This window comes from Homalodisca vitripennis, chromosome 5 (assembly GCF_021130785.1).
Source record: "Homalodisca vitripennis isolate AUS2020 chromosome 5, UT_GWSS_2.1, whole genome shotgun sequence".
NCBI classification, from domain to species: Eukaryota; Metazoa; Arthropoda; class Insecta; order Hemiptera; family Cicadellidae; genus Homalodisca; species Homalodisca vitripennis.
This window is the reverse complement of record NC_060211.1, coordinates 42,056,842-42,075,928: the sequence shown is the minus strand read 5'-3', so window position 1 is coordinate 42,075,928 and position 19,087 is coordinate 42,056,842. Positions and strand designations below refer to the sequence as shown.

General features: G+C 30.7%; 2 protein-coding genes across 2 annotated transcripts; one reads left to right on the top strand and one right to left on the bottom strand.

The window, feature by feature from the left end:
* Window positions 1-762: 762 nt before the first annotated feature.
* LOC124362085 (GATA zinc finger domain-containing protein 14-like) lies at window positions 763-6,782 on the bottom strand. Its single transcript, XM_046816258.1, has 2 exons — window positions 6,569-6,782; window positions 763-3,151 (listed from the first exon to the last, which is right to left on the bottom strand). Exons 1-2 carry the CDS (start codon window positions 6,710-6,712, stop codon window positions 905-907), a joined length of 2,391 nt encoding a protein of 796 aa, XP_046672214.1. The 5' UTR covers window positions 6,713-6,782; the 3' UTR covers window positions 763-904.
* A 4,715-nt stretch (window positions 6,783-11,497) lies between these two features.
* On the top strand, window positions 11,498-18,781 carry LOC124363445 (NADH-dependent D-xylose reductase-like). The gene is made up of 3 exons (XM_046818694.1): window positions 11,498-11,682; window positions 17,695-17,854; window positions 18,728-18,781. The coding sequence occupies exons 2-3, from the start codon at window positions 17,714-17,716 to the stop codon at window positions 18,779-18,781; spliced, it is 195 nt and encodes a 64-aa protein (XP_046674650.1). The 5' UTR covers window positions 11,498-11,682; window positions 17,695-17,713.
* Window positions 18,782-19,087: the final 306 nt, after the last annotated feature.

The window sequence follows — 19,087 nt, the reverse complement described above, 5'->3', positions numbered from 1 at the left end:
TTTATTTTTTTAATTGTTTAAATTTCTGTTTCATATCTAATTTATACAACAAAACGTTCAAACAAATATTGGAACTAGTCTTCTTTCCCAAGAGGATACCCTCAGTCAATAATAACTAATTCCTGAAACAGTGAATCAGAATAGGGATACATTTGCATTAATGTTAGTCTCTTGTATGCCGGTTTGCATTAAGGGTTTGCAAACACGCCAGGTATTTGTATAAATAGTATTTATAATTAAGTGAGAATTGCTTAATATATTGTGTCACTGAGTCAATCAGTCCATATTTGATTGAATAAAAGTTTTTTTTATAATAAACTGATGGATGAATCAATACAAGTTTATTATATCATGTTTTAATCAATCAGTTATAATGCAGTAAAAAATTCGTCGACCGTTATTCACATACAACACACTTTTTATAAACATATGTTACTAACCCTCCGCTCTCTTGAATTAAAAATAATATTTTTTAATTGGCTCTAGTCATTCATTAGCTTTAGAATTGAAATAATAATCTTAGATGTCTATAAAAGCTACTTTTATAACCATTAAACAAGTTTTCACATATTTAGTTGGCGTTGGATAAATAGAGTTCATAGCACCTTGCGTTTAAGATAAAAAAAGATAAATTAATGAAAGATGTAGATAAAACAAAAAGATAAGACGTAAGAAAGTCTATAAATATTCTTGTTATGAAGTTGTGAGTAAAAAAGCAAAACGTATATTTAATTAGGAAGAGGGTTAAATGAAACAATTAAGAATGGATGTATAATATTCATAGAGGTAAGCATAACAATACAATTTTGGCACGTATAAGTTGAGAAAATATACACAGAACACTGTTGTACAATAAAAATTTTGAAATAAAACTTGACCTTGTAATAACTAACGTTTATGTGGTTTATAGATATGTTTCTCTTAAATGTGTCTTGAATCTACGCATGTTTTTTAATAAATCCTGGTCATTCTTGCAGTTACCTGTACAATTGATACCTTCCTTACTTTTTCCTTGCATTTCGTATAAGCTATCATATTCTTCATTGTATTTATCAAACCCACTAACTTTGGTGGACGTGTTAGTTGTATTCGTCATAAATTTATTGCGATGGTGGTTGTCAAATATATTTTTATTATCAAAATCGATCTTAACATTTGAGATCTCTCTTCCAAAATTTCCAGAATTAGAATTAATATTATGTTCATGAATGTTAAATTTCTTATTACTACTTTCATTTTCCATCTTTTGCACAGAAGCTGATGATTCACCTTCGTTGTTTTGTGACAAATAATTTAATTTGCTCAGCATCAATTCATTGATATTTTTAGAATGACTTATTTTAGTGTTTGACTTATGTTGGTTGGTGGTAAAGTGATTTTTAAAGTCATGTTTTTCATTTCCAAAGACAAATTTTTGACCAAAATCAGGTGAAAATTTAGGTTGATATTTTACATTATTGGTTTCAATGTTTACAAATCTTCCATTGTTATTATTATTTAGGAATTCCTGAACTTGTGTGTCCTTTGAAGTTGCATGCCATGATTCAGATTTGTCCTGAGTAGACTGCTTTTGTTCATGGAAATCAGATTCTCTGTTATGATCACCTATGTATGGAAATAATGTTGATGTTGCATATATAATAGGCTGTTCGTTAATATTGCCATTTACATGTGATTGTTTAACATATTTTCCTTCATTATTATTGTTTATAAGTTGCCAAAAACGCTCCTCGTTTGAAGTTTCTCGCTGTGTTTCAAATGTTGATTGCTGAGCCTGAGTTTTTTGCTTGGAACTGGATTTTATTTTATGGTCACCAATGTCTTGGATTCTTTTCGGATATTGCTGAAATATAGGCTGAGTACTGATATGTTCAATTCGTGGAAATGGATATTTATCAAATCTTCCTTCCTTATTATTGTTGATTTCCCAAATTCGCTGCTCATTCGTAGTCATATGTTGTGTTTTAGATGTGTGGTGAGACTGGTTGTGCTCTTGGAAATGATATTGCCTGTTGTCGTTGTTTGTATCAAGGAATCCTTTACCTGTTTGATGTTTTATAGGTTGATTGTTTATGTTACTGGATTGATCGTTAGGATTTGGATACTTAAAAAACTGCCCTTCGTTATTTTGCTTTGTTTCCCAGAGTGTATCATATTGTGTATTATAACTCGTATCGTGAGACTTCTTTTGCTCTTGAGATTGTTTATTGTGGTTGTGTGTGGCAAAGAATTCATTTGTCGTTTGATGTTTTATGGGTTGATTATTGTTTTCAAATTTTCCAGGTGTATGTTTATAAAAATGTTCTTTATTATGCTGCATAATTTCCCAAAGTCTCTTCTCCTCTGAAGTCTCATATCGATGATCAAAACTTGTATCGTGAGTCTGAGTTTGCTGTTGGGAGTGAAATTTTCCGTTTTGGTTACCTGGAAATAATTGTGAGTGTTGATGGTTTACATTACTTTTTTCTCTTTCGGAATTCTGTTCCTTTATGAGTCTTTCATTATTTATCTGGTCCCAATACGTTTGCATCATTTCAGACGATTCAAACATGTTTTTTGTGTAATCATCTCGATTGTTTGTAAAACTATTTTGCGTTTGCCCAGTCTGGACTTTGTTATTTGTTGATCCAATAGTATTTCCTTTTTGATTACCATTTTTGTGTATGTTACCATACACATTCATTTTTGACAAAATTTCCTCTGTTTCCCAAGTGTTTCTTGTCGATTCATTTCTTGAATGTATTTTCGAGTTAAGACTATCTAATCTCGTTCCCTGACTGTCAGTGTTTGACTCATGACTCACTCCTTTAATGCCGTACAGATCTTCTAAATGCTTTCTATAGTTTTCGGAGTGGTGAACTGTTTTGTCTTTGCCTTTTTTATTAAGTTCCTTGTATTGAAGACTTTGTTGGTTGGTATTAACATTGGAATGTACTACATGATTATTGGAGTCCTGAGCTTCTAATTGTCTTTCTAAATAACCATATTGCTTGTTCTGATCTTGATCATATCTTGAAGGCTGTGGCAGATTGGGTGCAGTCTCTTTAAAGTAATTGTTGCGCCAGTTGTTGAATTCGATTGAATTAAGTTGTCTGGTTTTTAATTCTCCATCGGAGTTTTTATCTTGGGCAGTGAAACCTTCTAGGGTTCGCTAGAAAATATAAAACACAGGTAGTTGTTATTAATGTTTTATATGAAAGGTACAAACTGTACTTCATTCAAAATTAGAAACTAAGATTAATGAATATAATGGGAATTTGTAGAATATAATATCAATATTATGTAATTCTGAGATATAAATTTAACTTAAGCGTTTTGGAATTTCACCAAGAAACAATGCAAGAAACCAAGGGTTTATCGACCCAAACTAATATTGCAAGTTGAGAAATAATAAGTTAAATCTATTAGTTTTTGTTATTACGAATAGATCAATTCCAAAGCGTACATAAAATAAACGATTACTATTTGACAGTTATTTAGTTCAAATCCACTAAGTCTATTCATTTAATTTATTAATATTAATTGAGGTATTGACATAAAATAAAAGACAAGCTTCCACTGGCTGACATAAATTTATCCATCGTCCAAAAATATTTGACTAATAAAGGTCACAAAATTCTCACCATGAGGCCCCAAGCATGCGATACTCAAATAAAGTATTAATTTAGGACTAAATAAATACGCATAGTTATAATTCTAATAATTAAGTTCTGGAAATATGGGTTTAAACAAAAATTTCAAAACGGTTTAGATGTTCAAACTTTTAGACCTGCTATACATATGAAATATCAAGAAATGCCTGGCTCTTTTAATGTTTTAATCCTCTTGTAAAGTCAATTTTGATCCTGAATTAAAATTTATAGTTTTTTTAATTTCTGACTCAGAAGTATCATTGAAATGGATTTTGAAATTTTTTCAGCAAGGGTTATACGAAATGAAAGTAATTGTTAAAAACATTCTAACCCTTCGGGTACGAATTGGGATAAATTCGCTAGGTATGTGTTTGTAGCAGACGTGTTGGGGATGTATCCGCAAAATCAAGGCAAAAAGCTATACTAATTCCTTGTATAAAACTGTAAAACTATTTATCATAGGCAATTTACGAAAATATAAATAAAAAATCTAGGAACAAGAATTCAATTTTTTGAATTGTTTGGGATTTCTTTGTGTATTAAGAACACTGCAGTCGTTTTCACGGCATGCCCTTTTTTGCAGTAAAAACGCCCCAAAAATGATTTAGTCCAAATTTACTAGTACACTACATTTTGCATTAGAATATGTCATAAAAACGTGTTTCTAAAAAAATTATTTGGTCCTGAGCATCAAAACTTTCCCCGTAATTTGCTGATTGATTTCCTTTGTAGACGAAGAGATAAGGATACACACAGTAGCCAAAATTAATCAAAATCAGAGAAAGCTTATAATATTTACATCAGGAATGCACTGAGGAGAGAAAAAAACATGCAAACAGACAAAACGGATCCAAAAAGGATGTATCCGTAAAATTCAAATAGGTTTAATGTAGTTTAAGGACTGCAATACTTGCAGCACACGTGAAAAAAATACAATAGAATATTGTTTTACATAAAATATTTTTTCTGTGTGCATGAGAAAAAGATTGCCTATTAAAATTAAAAATCCAAGATCAGTTCTACTGTGACACCGAAAAATTGGTTTATTAATCACCAGTAATCTCAGTCTTCACTTTAAGAACTTTTTATTTAAAATGTCACGTTTTTATTACTGCGAAATTATTTCGTTAAGAAAAAACTAAACACACGTAATTATCTGATAAAATCTTATATAATAAAAATATATAATGTTTTAAATCATATATAAACCAATATAAAGCTATTCTCTGGATCTCAATTTCATGAACACTATAAAAATTTCAAATTTTTACTCCACCTATTTTTATTTTGGCGTGATTGCAAAATAACCGAAATGGACTGCATTAAATGCCTGTAATTTCATAAGGGGTTGATACAAATTATTTTTACTTTTCCTGTACGCACAAAACTTATATTAAAGAGCTATGGGTTTATAAAAAAAATTTAAAAACAAAAACCAAAGGTTGTGCACCTTTTGAAACCATAGAATGATGATTAATGCAATTGGTTGCTTAAGATTCATCAAGTAACATATCAGACAACGATAGTTGCAGTACAGAAAAGAGAATATTATAAAAGGCATCATACGAGAATAGGTACAAAACTAAATACAGTAATGGAATTTGAAAATACAAAATATAAGAGTTCAATAACAATTTCTTTTCCACATTTAGATGAAATTTAAAAGGAAGACCATCCAAAAATAGCTTATGAAAGGAACAATTAAAAATAGCTATGATATTGAGACATATTTAAAATTATAAATGTTAAGAAATAGTATCTAAGTCAGCTTTTAAACTACTGATGATTTGTTTCAGATTATTTGTGGAAACTAATCCAGTGAGTACCCCTAGATTCTACCAAGGTCCGGACAGTTATAGCTCAGTCTAAAATAGCGGAAACAAAACCCTTAATATATATGCGAGGGAATAAACACATTGCAAAAAAGTTAAGGATACGAAAAGACTTGCCACAGGAAACCACATTTTTAAAACCAAATATGTAACTGAATTTAGAGAAACAAAAATACTTAATAAATTTGCTACTATTAGCTAAGGATAATTTATTAGAATTCGTAGACATGAGAAAGAAATAAAATAATTTGAACTATAAAGTTAGCGTCAAATTATCCAAAAATTGGCATTCTGTTACAGAGTAGTTATATTGATCACTGTTTATCATATTGGTCGTTGGCTGATCAAGCCAGTCACCCTTTACCCTTCAGCTTCACCCTTTAACATCGCATTTACAAATGAATATATATATATATATATATATATATATATATTCATTTGTAAATGCGATGTATATTGATTTTCACAGTGAGGCCAAAATATTTCAATACAATGTAATAGTTTAAACAATGCCTAGTATGGTGTGAACCCCAAAATTTAGATGATGTAACAATACTGTGCGTAAGTTTAGTACCAAAATCACCAGCCAGAAAGAGTATCTAGGATTTTTTGTTATTGTTAAATTATGTGGTGAGAAATGTAGCTCAAAAGAATTTACAGCGATAGAGTACAGAACATTAAGCAACTTATTATGCTAACCGACAACAACTTGTATTTGTCATGAGTTTTGTTATAACTACTACTAGTTGTTTTTGTAGTAAATTACGAAAGGACATAAACAACTATGCTAATGCAATATTAACAAATATAATCAAGTCAATATCGTTAAGTACAATAACGTTATCTTATTTTCTGTAAGTTATGAATCCTTTTTAGTTAAATTATTAAATACCTATAAAATTATATTATGAATAACAATACAAAACTGTAAGATAAGAGAAGAATACAAAATATTATGGTAGAGAAGTGCGCTGAAATTACAGAGTACTGATCGATATACCTACTTGCAATAATATAAACTATAATTATCAATATTTTATCATCATAAAGTTTCATTGAAAAATTGTAATGAAATTATGGTATAAAATATGGTAACACACTTACGTTAGTAGGCGTAGTGATGTTTAAATTATCGATAGAGTCTCCGATAGTGGCATTACTAGTCACATTAACTTTTACCTCTATAGCCTTCCCATGTATACAAGTTATACCTATAAAGATAACCAGTACAATGAATTTCAGTTCCATGTATTATACCTAGTGTTACCTTGACAAGAAAGGTAAGTGGAATAGAAGAACAGTTCACAATCAGCATCTGCGCCTGTGAACAATTAACCACCTGAAATTATCACGTTGGTAACGTAAAAATCATCATCCATAACTAACAACTCTTTGTTATCAAGTTATTGCTACTGTCGTGGTGTACGATAACAGTCATGATGCATTGTTTCAAAATGTCTGATTTTTCAAGCTAGGTAAACTTCCTCTCAGTTTCAAGCTTGCGTGTCCAGAAGGATATATGAATGAGAGGTAGTTTGAATTCTGAGACTAAGTACAGTGACTAGATGTAGGTAATAGTATTATGAAGGTAAATAATTAACTTGTATAGTTTTGATTTTGCGTATACAAATAACATTTTTCCTTTCTCAAACAATGGTTTATAGAAGGAATGCTCATAAAGGATAAATACAAAGTATGATGTGCACTGCACGAGATAAGAAACAGTTCTTATAGGGATAAAACAAATGTAATGTAAATCTTTTACTTTAAATGTCTGTGATTCCCAGGAAGATTTCCCCATAAAACCCCCGATATTTTTTAAAATTTAATACAAATTTAATAAATTTGTTTTCAACAGCTAATATTATAAAATGTAATATAAAACATACAGGGCAGAGATTTTACCTGAACCCTTAGTAATAGCTAAGTAAAATATATACAATTTAAAGATTATAACCTCATTCTCAAGATTTCATCTTGATTTGTAGGCTTTGCTAATGCTTAGCTAAATCCCATAGAGGAACATCACCGAACTCAAAATAAGAATAAACCGATGCAAAAAAGTAACGAAAGTCTTAACCAATTGCACACAATTAGTGCACTCTGTCTTCTCTACTACTTTTTCGTTGCCCATCATGGTTACTAAGACCAATGTAAACACTTTTGCCAAATATCAATCAAATCCCCGAATTATATTGAGTTGAAGTAACGTCACTCATTACTTTCACCCACCGATTACGATCAAAAAGTTTGGTAAATTAAGTATGCAAAATAATAAAAATCTAAGAGTAGCTAGGCGTCACTACTTTTCATGTATAAGAAAGTGCATTATGTAGAAAAAACTTTTTTCTCAGAAGGGCATAAAACACTGTTTTATCAGTTTTGTTGGTGTTTTGTGTGCATTTTAAAATTTCTCTATTTCCTAAATATATAACTATTAATACACGGTACTTCAAATGCAATGGGCAATTTTAACATAATTTTTCGATGTAACTTTAAAATGTTTATATCAAGGAATCGCCTTTTTGAAAGCTTACATCAATATACATAGGTTTAAATCTTCATTTTGAATAGCTAATGGATGGCACTATAAAAGGGAAGCATCATAACAATTCCTTGGAACATTACTTTAAACAAATGTCTTGCAGTTAATAATTTAGTTCGTTTTTGTCAAACTCTATCGAATTTCAAACTGAAATCCTTATGCATAAAAAGTCCATAAGTTATGACAGTTCATTACAGGTTCATGAAACATAAGTTTAGAGACAGACTAAATTAATAAAGTATAGCTATTGAAAAGTTGTTTTCTAAGCCTATTTTGAATAAATTGAATTTTGATAAATTAAAAATATGAAAATTTAAATGAGGCTCGCTTTACTAATTTCATTTCATCATTTGAGAACTTGGGATCATTCTTCCATCGGTGGCCCCTTATATCAGTGAATGGTGGGGTTTCTACGAGTATGCAAGCATGGTGTAGCCTGGCCTTGCTGTAAAAATAAAGATTTCTTCTACTGACCAATACTGATTTAGCTGTGGACTGGGAACACTTCTCCATCCAAACTCTTCTTATTGGAATATCAATTTTCTATTATTTTACAAAAGAAAACTCACAATTCTCCAATAATTTGTGCATTTAACCACGAGGCCTTTCGACATGCCATCATCAGGTGTAAAATACACAAATTATGGGAGAATTGTGAGTTTTCTTTTGTAAAATAATAGAAAATACTCTAAACGTGTTGAGGATAGAGTGCTATACGATCCAATTTCTCAGACTAAGAGTCTTAGGATCTCAAGAAGGATAGGGATCAGGAAATTGGAAACTTCCTCGATGCATGAACATCAATGAACTCAGGGACATTCGGAAACAAGTCGTTGTGTCATTTTTGGTAAAGAACGGTAACCAACCAAAAAACAACGGGTTTTGGTAATATTTTTCAGTACCTACAATTATGAGCTGAAGATTCTTCAAATGGCTATCATTTTCCTAGTAATTATTTGCTAAATTATGATGTTCAGATTACTTCTAACAGTAGATAATAGTTTTACATGAAAATAATTATAAATACGGAAATACATTTTAATATAAACTCCATTTGTAATATGTATATAGCTAAAACATTAGTTTAAGATTATTAATGCAGTATCTCTGTATAGTACTAAATTAGCTATGAGTTCTTGATGAACTAACCATCGTGATGTAAAAGCTTAAAAATATTCCTTTCCAATATTTTATGTGACAAAAGTTCAGAAGCGAATCGAATCAATCTGGCCTTAAATTGTGCACGGAACGTCTGTCTGCAAACACTTGGAAGCTGTTCAAATAAAAATGCCATCTCGAAATCTGTTGAGCAAACACGACTGGCAAATGGCGACGTGAGTTTCAAGTCAAACACTGCCAAGTAGGTTGTGCTTTGATTTTCCCTTTTCTTTATCCGTGTTTCACCTTTCATGATAATTTAGGAGTACTCATACATTTGGCTATTAATGTATTGGTGTACTAAATAGAATAACAGAATTTCGCTCATTCGGCATCGTTAAATGTGGCTGAAACAAAACACTACGTTTCGAGGATAAGAATCTATTCCCTTCCTCATGTGTAAAAAAATAATACGTAAGGAAGCAAAGACAATTCAGTATGTAGATCGGCTCGGAAAAGTAAAAAAAGTTCACTACATAAATACATCGTATAAAAATTAAAGTATGTACATAGCTGTGTGAAGAATAAATATAACAAAAATATAAGAGTATTAAAAAACATGACATACACGTCACATAAGGTGAGATGATACCTTCGAATAATGTTAAATTTTTGGAAAGAATCTCATTACTTTAATATCGCGAAACAAATCCACAGAAGCATTTAGGGCTGCAGAAACGTTAATTAATAAAATAGCCACATTTACAAACATTCTGATATATTTAATACATTTATATAGGAAAATTCATTCTTAATAATATATGTTTTACCTAATTGTTGCTCTGTTTAAAGGCAGAGAAAGTTCCTGGGCGTTTGGTCAGGCGGAAGAATCAAATTGGCGATCTTCCAATGATTGTAAGTTTTCAGTTAATAAGTAATTATCTACTCTTTTCAAGCGGCCAAAATTAACAAAGTATTAAATAATTCTCAGGCCAAAACTAAAATGTTAAACATATTTATTTGTTACATACATATTTAGTAGTGAAATTTCATTACCAATTTATTAATTAACTGTTATTAATACAATTCCTTTAATAAATAATCGTTTACTGCATCCACAGTTTATCCACTGTTGGAAATCGACAGAAAACACTACAATATAAGATCAATTATTTAGTCTGGGTATACTGATATCATATTAGAAAATATAGTTTATAAATAGAAGATCAAGGAGATGAGTGATTTCAAAGGTTAAATGACAAAGAGAAATATTTTTGACTTATTTTTATTTGTTCTTGTTTAGTTTATTGAACCTTAATGAAATGTTACCACTTATAAAATCGTATCAAGATTTAATATTAACCACAGGACCAATTTTTTATTCCAATGAATCGGACATCTACTAATTTTCATATAATATGTATATTACGCCCTTAATAACTACCAGATACATATCACAGTTGAATAATTCAACGACAAGACACAAGACTTAGTTCCTAAGACTTGCCTGATTTCCCTTTCCTGTCTGGGTTTTCTTCAATGGCTGCCTAGCTTTGTTCGTAACATCGTCTTCTTCATTTTAAAAATTATTTAATATGATTCCGTACAAGTTTATAGATAAGGTATTGTTCGAACTTCCAGAGAAGATTAGGATCGATATTGACATCAAATTTCTGACGACGTACCCTAATGTAAAGGCTGATATCCGCGGACAAACTGAAGAAAATTATATAGATCTAAATTTCCTTTCTGCGAGGGAGTACGCGACGCCTATAATACTTTTGTTTCTACAATAGCATACCATCAAGACAGTTAGCTGTTAGTCATATACTACGGTTGACAAATAATTATTCATTATAATTGAATCATTGAACATCTCGGAACAAAATATAGCTAACACTATACATCCGAAACTAAGCCACGATCGATGATTGTTGTAACCAATATTTTGCTTTGAAACTAACCGTTGCATAACTTAAATCATGATTTGAGTACCAATAAAACACATTTCGTTTCTTTTTCCTGAAAAAAGAATCAATCCAACGATGAATCATCGGTTGCCAATCTTGTGTCAGAACCAATAATCGAATACACCGACAGCCATCATAAAAACTTTATGACATCATTAGTTCTGTTGTGGTTTTGAATATACTCGTAGCAGTAGTACATGCAAAATCTTGCACGAATGGAAGTATTGGAAATATTTCCTCTTGATAATTTGCATTATCACGGGGATTAGTAGCTTTAAACAAGAGGGATTGCACACTTGGATTTTGTTATCACTATGTTTTTCACGAGATAAGTTAGGGCTTTTCGTGAGAGTTCTGTAATGAATAGTTCGTACAACTATCCCGACTATTGTAAAAATCAACTATCATCATGTAAGCTTTTTTTTAATGGAGAGTAAAAATATTATCATCAACTATTTATTTTAAGATGTAATATTGTTGTAGTGCAATAAAAAATATTTACTACATGAGTGATTTCGTGAGGTGGTTTGATTATTACGCTGTTGTTATGATGACGTGTACATTCGATGTGAAGGAAACAGGATTTTTTCCGGAAATTTCTTCAGGTAAATGACTAATCTATCACATAATTATTACAAACTAGGTTAAAATAAACAAATTTTACCAGAGCGTTGTGATAGAAAATGTCCGGAAGAAATCCATATCTTTGTCCATATCCTTCACATCGCCAAAAAAAATTTCAAACAAATAATACATTTGATGTTTAGGCAAGGTGGCCTGTCTCAGTGTGTGGCGGCACCGGATAACTTTTCCAGAAATTGGCAACATCGTGGATGGACAATGGTTGGAAATGCCTCAGGCAGAAGATGATGATAGTTAAATAATTAAATCTTCTACGATAAATTCAATAGTAAATTACCAAAAATTTTACTTAAACATTAATTAGTATAACCTTAATTTTTAAATACTAATTTAAAACACGACCATTAAGGAATTTCAAATTTTTTCTCAGCATGGCTTAACTTGTTTCAATGCGAATTACAGATTTGGAAATTATTCAACTTAATGCTTTGCAATTGGGTACATACTCGTACATGAGCACGCGAAACAAACTGAGCTATGAAAGTAAAGCACAATCACTTTATGAAGCGACTAGTATCGAAAGTTAGATACAGCAATTCGTTTGACTCCATTAAATGTATATCATATTTAGCTTTTAAATGTAGACATATGAGTCTTAAATAATAAATAAATTAATTAATTAAGTAATAATTTCTTAGACAGGTGAAGATTACTGTTAGTTCACCAACCACTATTACATGAACTGTTCATGCTGTTTATTAAGTGTGCGAATGCATTTAAAGTGTTTGGTGGAAACATTCTACCGCCGATTTTCCCTTTGATTAACGAACGGTAAACACAAACGGAGCAGCCCCCATATTACCTCAGTGCTGTTGGTTTTTACACGGGTGGAATTCCGTTCATTCGATTAAACGGTATTTAATCACTTGTTACCTCCCGGTTTGGGCGTATCCATTCATTATTGGAGTAACAAGAGCAACAGTTTCTGATAGTAATCCGTGAACAGACTTTAATAATGAGAGGGAAGGAGTAAAAGTGTGGATTACACAAGATTTCATGTATATGCATATAATTTATTCAAGGTATAAAGAATTAGCACATACCGCAGCTTCGCCCGCAGTTACTATTCCGTGTATTTGTTTCAATAGTTCTCGTGATATTAGTAACACTAGCTTCAAGTTGAGTGAGAAAACTAAATAAAATACTGAAATGTGACTTCGTTTTTATTAATACTAGCTAGTGAACAGTTGCTGCTCATTTGTTAAAAAGGCCATCGATAATAATAAAAGAATTATCAGCAAATCAAATTTTATAAAACGTATAAACGTCTTATAAACGTATATTTTATCATTTGGTGAGTTTTAGCAAAGCTGTAGGGGCTAGACATTTTATTATTATTATCAAGTATGCAGCCCCTCTGTCTGTATGTGTCCACGTGATCTTGAAAACTAACTGACATATAGACGTTTTATTTTGCATAAAATTCAATTTCTATATAAGCCCCATGGAGTTCAATAATTTAGCATGTCATTCTTTGGTATTTGTCTGAGTTTCTTGCACAACGAGACGTGTATAATACTATCCTCTTATTTACATCACCAATCATGATTGTGTCCTAAAAATGGTATTTCTTGGAAATTAAGGGACCTAAATTTCAAGGTTATATTTAGTCATTAACAACGTAGCGTAATTGCAGGAAAAGATACAATTGTCGTTGATTACAAAAATTTAAGTAGCCTCGAATACATTGTTTTAATCCACTTACTTCTGTCTGAAGGTGGAGTGATTGGTTGTAAAATAGTTCAATTATAACTGACAAAAGGGCAATGTTTAGCTCTACATTTATCTGATTGTTTAAAATGACTTCAAGTTTTATTCTACTAAGTGTAACTTGTACATCTGATTTAACACTTAAACATTGTTAAACAATAAATAAATTTATTGGCAGAGTCTTAGCGACATAATTATTGATAGCGAAAATATTACAGAACATGTTTTATGGAAATAAAAATATTTGATATTTTATCATTTGGTGAGTTTTAGCAAAGCTGTAGAGGCTAGACATTTTATTATTATTATCAAGTTATGCAGCCCCTCTGTCTGTATGTGTCCACGTGATCTTGAAAACTAACTGACCTATAGACGTTTGATTTTGCATAAAATCCAATTTCTATATAAGCCCCATGGAGTTCAATAATTTAGCATGTCATTCTTTGGTATTTGTCTGAGTTTTAGATAATATTGTTATGTTAGCCTTGTAGAATGGATTTGTATAAAAGCTTAGTACACCCATTATGAGGTTTTCCCTTATGAAATATCAGCAAAGGTAGGCAAGTCCAATTTTATAACACTTAAAAATTTCTTATAAACGAAAACATAGTTCAAAATACATTTAAAATGCATTAAATGAAATCTTAACCAAGTAACAGAATGATTTTATTTGACGTTTAATCAGAACACAATAAATATCGAGATGGTTAAATAGCGAGTACAGGTAGCCAGAGGCTGCACTATACCAGTACAGGACAATGTTAGCCGGCGTCTGCCTCTGTTTACCGTCCGTTAATCAAAGGGGAAATTCGGATGGAATGTTTTCATTGTTGTTCTAGCCTCGTTTAAAATGTATTATTGGAGCGATCGGAATTGGAACTGCGAGATACTTTTTGTGTTCTTATCGATTTCATCTTTAAACTAAGGAGTGAAGTTTTAGTAATTATTCGATAAATAATAAGTATAAACTAACTAAAATATTATATTTTTTTATTTTCTGCCTTAACTTGAAGTCTTATCACTCTTCACAAAAAATATAAAAATGTATATATTACATGCAAAACTTAAAAATGTATAGTATTTTTACAGTTCTGGTTTAGCAGAAAACAATTAATATTGTGTGTATATTTAATTCTTTAACACACTTTCAATTTTATAATCACTCGAATTAATCACTTCAAATATCATGTAATCATATAATAGCAAAAAAAAAAAAAAAAAAAAAAAAAAAAAAAAAAAAAAAAAAAAAAATCTCTTCTGTTCTAAAAAAAATATAAATAAGGTCATATCCTTGGCAATACTTCAAACTTCAGTTGGATTGATCATTTTAAATTAGTCTTCTAGGGCTACAATTATTTCATTTCTGTCTGTCCATTTTGCAAGGTATCTAAAAATCGAACGAACTTATAGACTTTGAATATAAATCTTACCTGAAGCTTCATTCTATAGAAGCAACATCTAGATCAATGGAGATACATGTAACATTAGATTTGGCTGAGGGTTAGAGAACATATCTACATTAGTCTTGTGATTAACTATGACAATGAGGATATCGCAGAATAAATAAATTTTTGAAAAAACCGAGTATAATCAACACTTCAACATTTGATATAGTAACGCACTCCCTAATGAAATGGGCTGTATACTTGAAGTTTCGCTTTCAACATCAGCCAAACCTGTTGTGAGACACGTCGTATGACGTACGACTTTCCTGTATTCATGGTATTCTCAATCAACACAATATTTACAGGGTACATGTATATTTACAGGTTACATGTATATCTCTAACCTTTGTTTCACCCCCTGTTTCTTATCTTGTCTTGAAAATTTGAACAGCAGTAAACACTGACATTCCGGCAGGAAGTGTTATCAGTTGTCTGTGTAGCCGAGATGTGTACAGATATGAGTGGAAGACAGCTGACAGAATACCGCCGCCAGACATGCAACTTCCCTCTCTACATTTTCTGCTCTGGATAATACAAAATTCTTGAACCTCTACCTACTAGTTTTTAATATAAGCATAAATATATATATATATATATATATATATATATATATATATATATATATATATATATGTATATATTGTATTCTGATATACAAATTTACCTAAATTCAAAATTATATTATATTATGTTATTATTGTTAAATTAACAACTAATCAAAACTTGTTTACATGTCAAAATTGTATTTAGATTTAGAATGTTTATTATCATGTGTTTCTTCTTTTGTTTGTTTGTTTCTAAAAGTGTACTTGACAAAGTTGTTAATTACAATGAAATATTGTTGTAAATTAAAAAATTGTAGTTTTCTTTTGAAACTGCTCTAAGAGACTGTGTGTGTGTGTGTGTGTGTGTGTGTGTGTGTGTGTGTGTGTGTGTGTGTGTGTGTGTGTGTGTGTGTGTGTGTGTGCGTGTGCGTGCGTGTGCGTGTGTGTGTGTGTGTGTGTGTGTGTGTGTGTGTGTGTGTGTGTGTGTGTGTGTGTGTGTGTGTGTGTGTGTGTGTGTGTGTAACTAACTACAAAGAAAGAGCATATTTTTCAATCCCCGTAGCGTAGTGTAATACTTTTTTAACATCAAACGATGGCAAACGGCCTAAATTATTTAAGTTTTTATAATATTCGCAAAGGAAATTTCTCAAGAAAGCAAAATAAGACTTCTAAGTAAATACTTAAATGTTTATATTAATTTATATATGTAATATTGATAAATTACTTTTTTCTTCAATTATTTACTAAGTAATACTGATCAGAAACGATTTGTTACTTAGCATTAATATTTTATATTATAAAATAAACTATAATTATTAATATTTGGTGGTATTTAAGTATCTAGTTAAGTACTAAGTTGGACATAAATCGGAATTGCTGAATATTTGAATTATATAATAATAATAAGGCCTTTACTCATATTTAAATAATAATTTTATTTATCCCTGTAATATGTAACTCCGGATTTGTCAATGTTATATTTTTTAAAAAGCAATTTAAGTGAAAAGTAAGTTGATAAAATATTCTGGTCAAAAGTTGTCAAACTGCTAGCATGTTCTCAACAGCTTGATCAAACAGGAACTTTCCCAATAAATTTGATTAGTATTTTTCGGAACAAAAACAATTTACCGACATTAAACTTCTGTGCTGCAGAAGCATGTTGTTAGATTTAATTTTTAAATTGATAATTCTGATATAGAAGCTTATCTGTTGGCTTATCATAGTTTTAACTTTTAAATAGAATAAAATAGCTACCATACTACATGAAAATGAATAAATCTCCATTAATAGATGAGCATACAGATTGAAATCTGTTTCTGTAATGGTATTTTTACTAGCGTAAACCGATGTCAGTCTTTAATAACGGTATTACTATATTAATCAGTATTAGTTATAGTGAAAGTAGGTCTTGTTGTGGTTTGCTGAACTGAAAAAAAAATTTCCGATTGTTGCACATTTTTCAATATTTTATTTGATTATTAATTGATTTTAGGTAATAGTTTTGTTACAAAATAATGCTATTCTTCGTGTCATCAAATTCATCGCTTTATTTTTGTATGTATTTTATGTTGCAGACTTGTATCTGACGGAGGTTTTCATTGGGGGAGGGGGAGAAATGGAATTATTTCCCACCCATATCCCAAACCTATTGTTTATCCAAGTAACCAGGTCACGTGAATCGTTAGTTCCTGTGCTTCGTTAGAGCTGTGATTGTCGTAAATGGAGAGAATCCGAATCGATTAAAGCTTGATGAAGCTGAAAGGAAAACTTAGAGAAGAGCATTGCCTTGTCAAAATACAAGCTCCAATACACACTTCGATTTGATATTAAATTTCTTATTCTTATGTTATATATGTTTTATTTTATATGTTAATGCAGCAAAATCAACTACAATGTAGTAAAAAAAATATCCACCATTTAACGATAAAAAACAAAATTAACTTACGCCTAAGTTAATTATTTAAAATTAAAACAATACCTTAATGGTTGCTGTCATTACAAAAATAGTTACACACTTTAAAAAATAATTTCATTAAGGTAAAAGGTATAATTAAGAAAATATTATTTATTAATATTCAAATTTTTATCACTTTTTTATATATATATATATATATTGTGTGTGTGTGTGTGTGTGTGTGTGTGTGTGTGTGTGTGTGTGTGTGTGTGTGTGTGTGTGTGTGTGTGTGTGTGTGTGTGTGTGTGTGTGTGTGTGTGTGCGCGTGTGTGTGTGATTGTAAGTAACACCCTCATTTCTTATTGACAAACTATGTGACAGACAGCAGAAGAAGAACCCCATGACAGAGGAGGTTGTGATACGCATAGCCCAAGCTCACGGCAAGAGCCCGGGCCAGGTGTTGTTGAGACATATGGTGCAGCTCGGTGTCGCCGTCATACCCAAGAGCTCCCACCCCGACCGCATCAAGCAGAACATTGACGTGAGTTCTACAATCTCCATAATATGACGAAAAGTTGTCATTTATAATAATAAATAAAATGGACGAGTAGTTTAATATTATTTTTTTTATTAAATTTAATTGACTACTCAATAAAAGCTTAATTTCATCTTATGAAGTTAAAAATTAATTACAATTATATTTACGAGAGATAAAACCTGCATGAGACCTATGTTCAGGTTGAAGTTTTTCTTAAACTTATAGAGCATTCTAAGTATAAAAATATTTTTTTTTTAATTTTTACAATTTAAACAATTTTATCGCATGGGTCAACTACCAAGTAAAGCATAACTATAATGAATGATTAATTATCTGATTAAGATATGAACAAATTAACAATATATTACTGTCGTTAGCTCATCTAATAATTAAACAGATAGAGACAAACAATTACTATAAACTTATCCCAGCTTACGATTGTTTAGCAATTGAGTTAGTGTTCTACTTATTAATCCCAGGTGGTTTGCAGTGGTCATTTAAGAGAATAAAAAGCCTTTGACAATAGATGTCTAATCGAGGGCTACAATTATTCTTACCTGCATATTCTTTAATACATTCTGGGTGTCTGATAATCGATAATTGAAGTTACTCAAAAGCAACATAGAATTGACAAAATATGGAGTAGAGAAGACTGTTACAAACAAAATGGTTAAAAATAAATACTTACAAAAAGAATATGGAGTAATTTATTTAAGGATTAACGATCACCACCTAGACCGAAAAAGTCGATACTTTTGAGGAGTAACATAACTTAATGTTAAAATGTAACATAACTCTGTGAGATGTAACAAACACTATTTTTAATTTAAACATATAAAAAATACTAATGTTTAAAATCGTTTAATAAAACTGCAGACGTATTCACTCATAGATATACACACATATCGAACAATAATTTGTAATTTGTAAAGACTACGCATGAAGAAGTTCGAAGGAAGAACTCATCAATGGCTGATTGTATTCACTCGGAGTTCCAGCACCCAACTGTTGTTATTTGTACAATGAGACCTAATTGACCCAAACTGAAAAGTATCGACAAAGTTGAACAATACCAAGCATCGCTCGGGGCGGCCAATTAAATCTGCTGAGTTTCGCTGAATAGTCGGAATAAAAGAAACTTTGTTTGTTTATTTTCTGAATTATATGTACCTCTTATTAAATGAAATAATATTTTAAAGAGTTATCTACTTAAATAAAGATAGTAACCATTAAGAT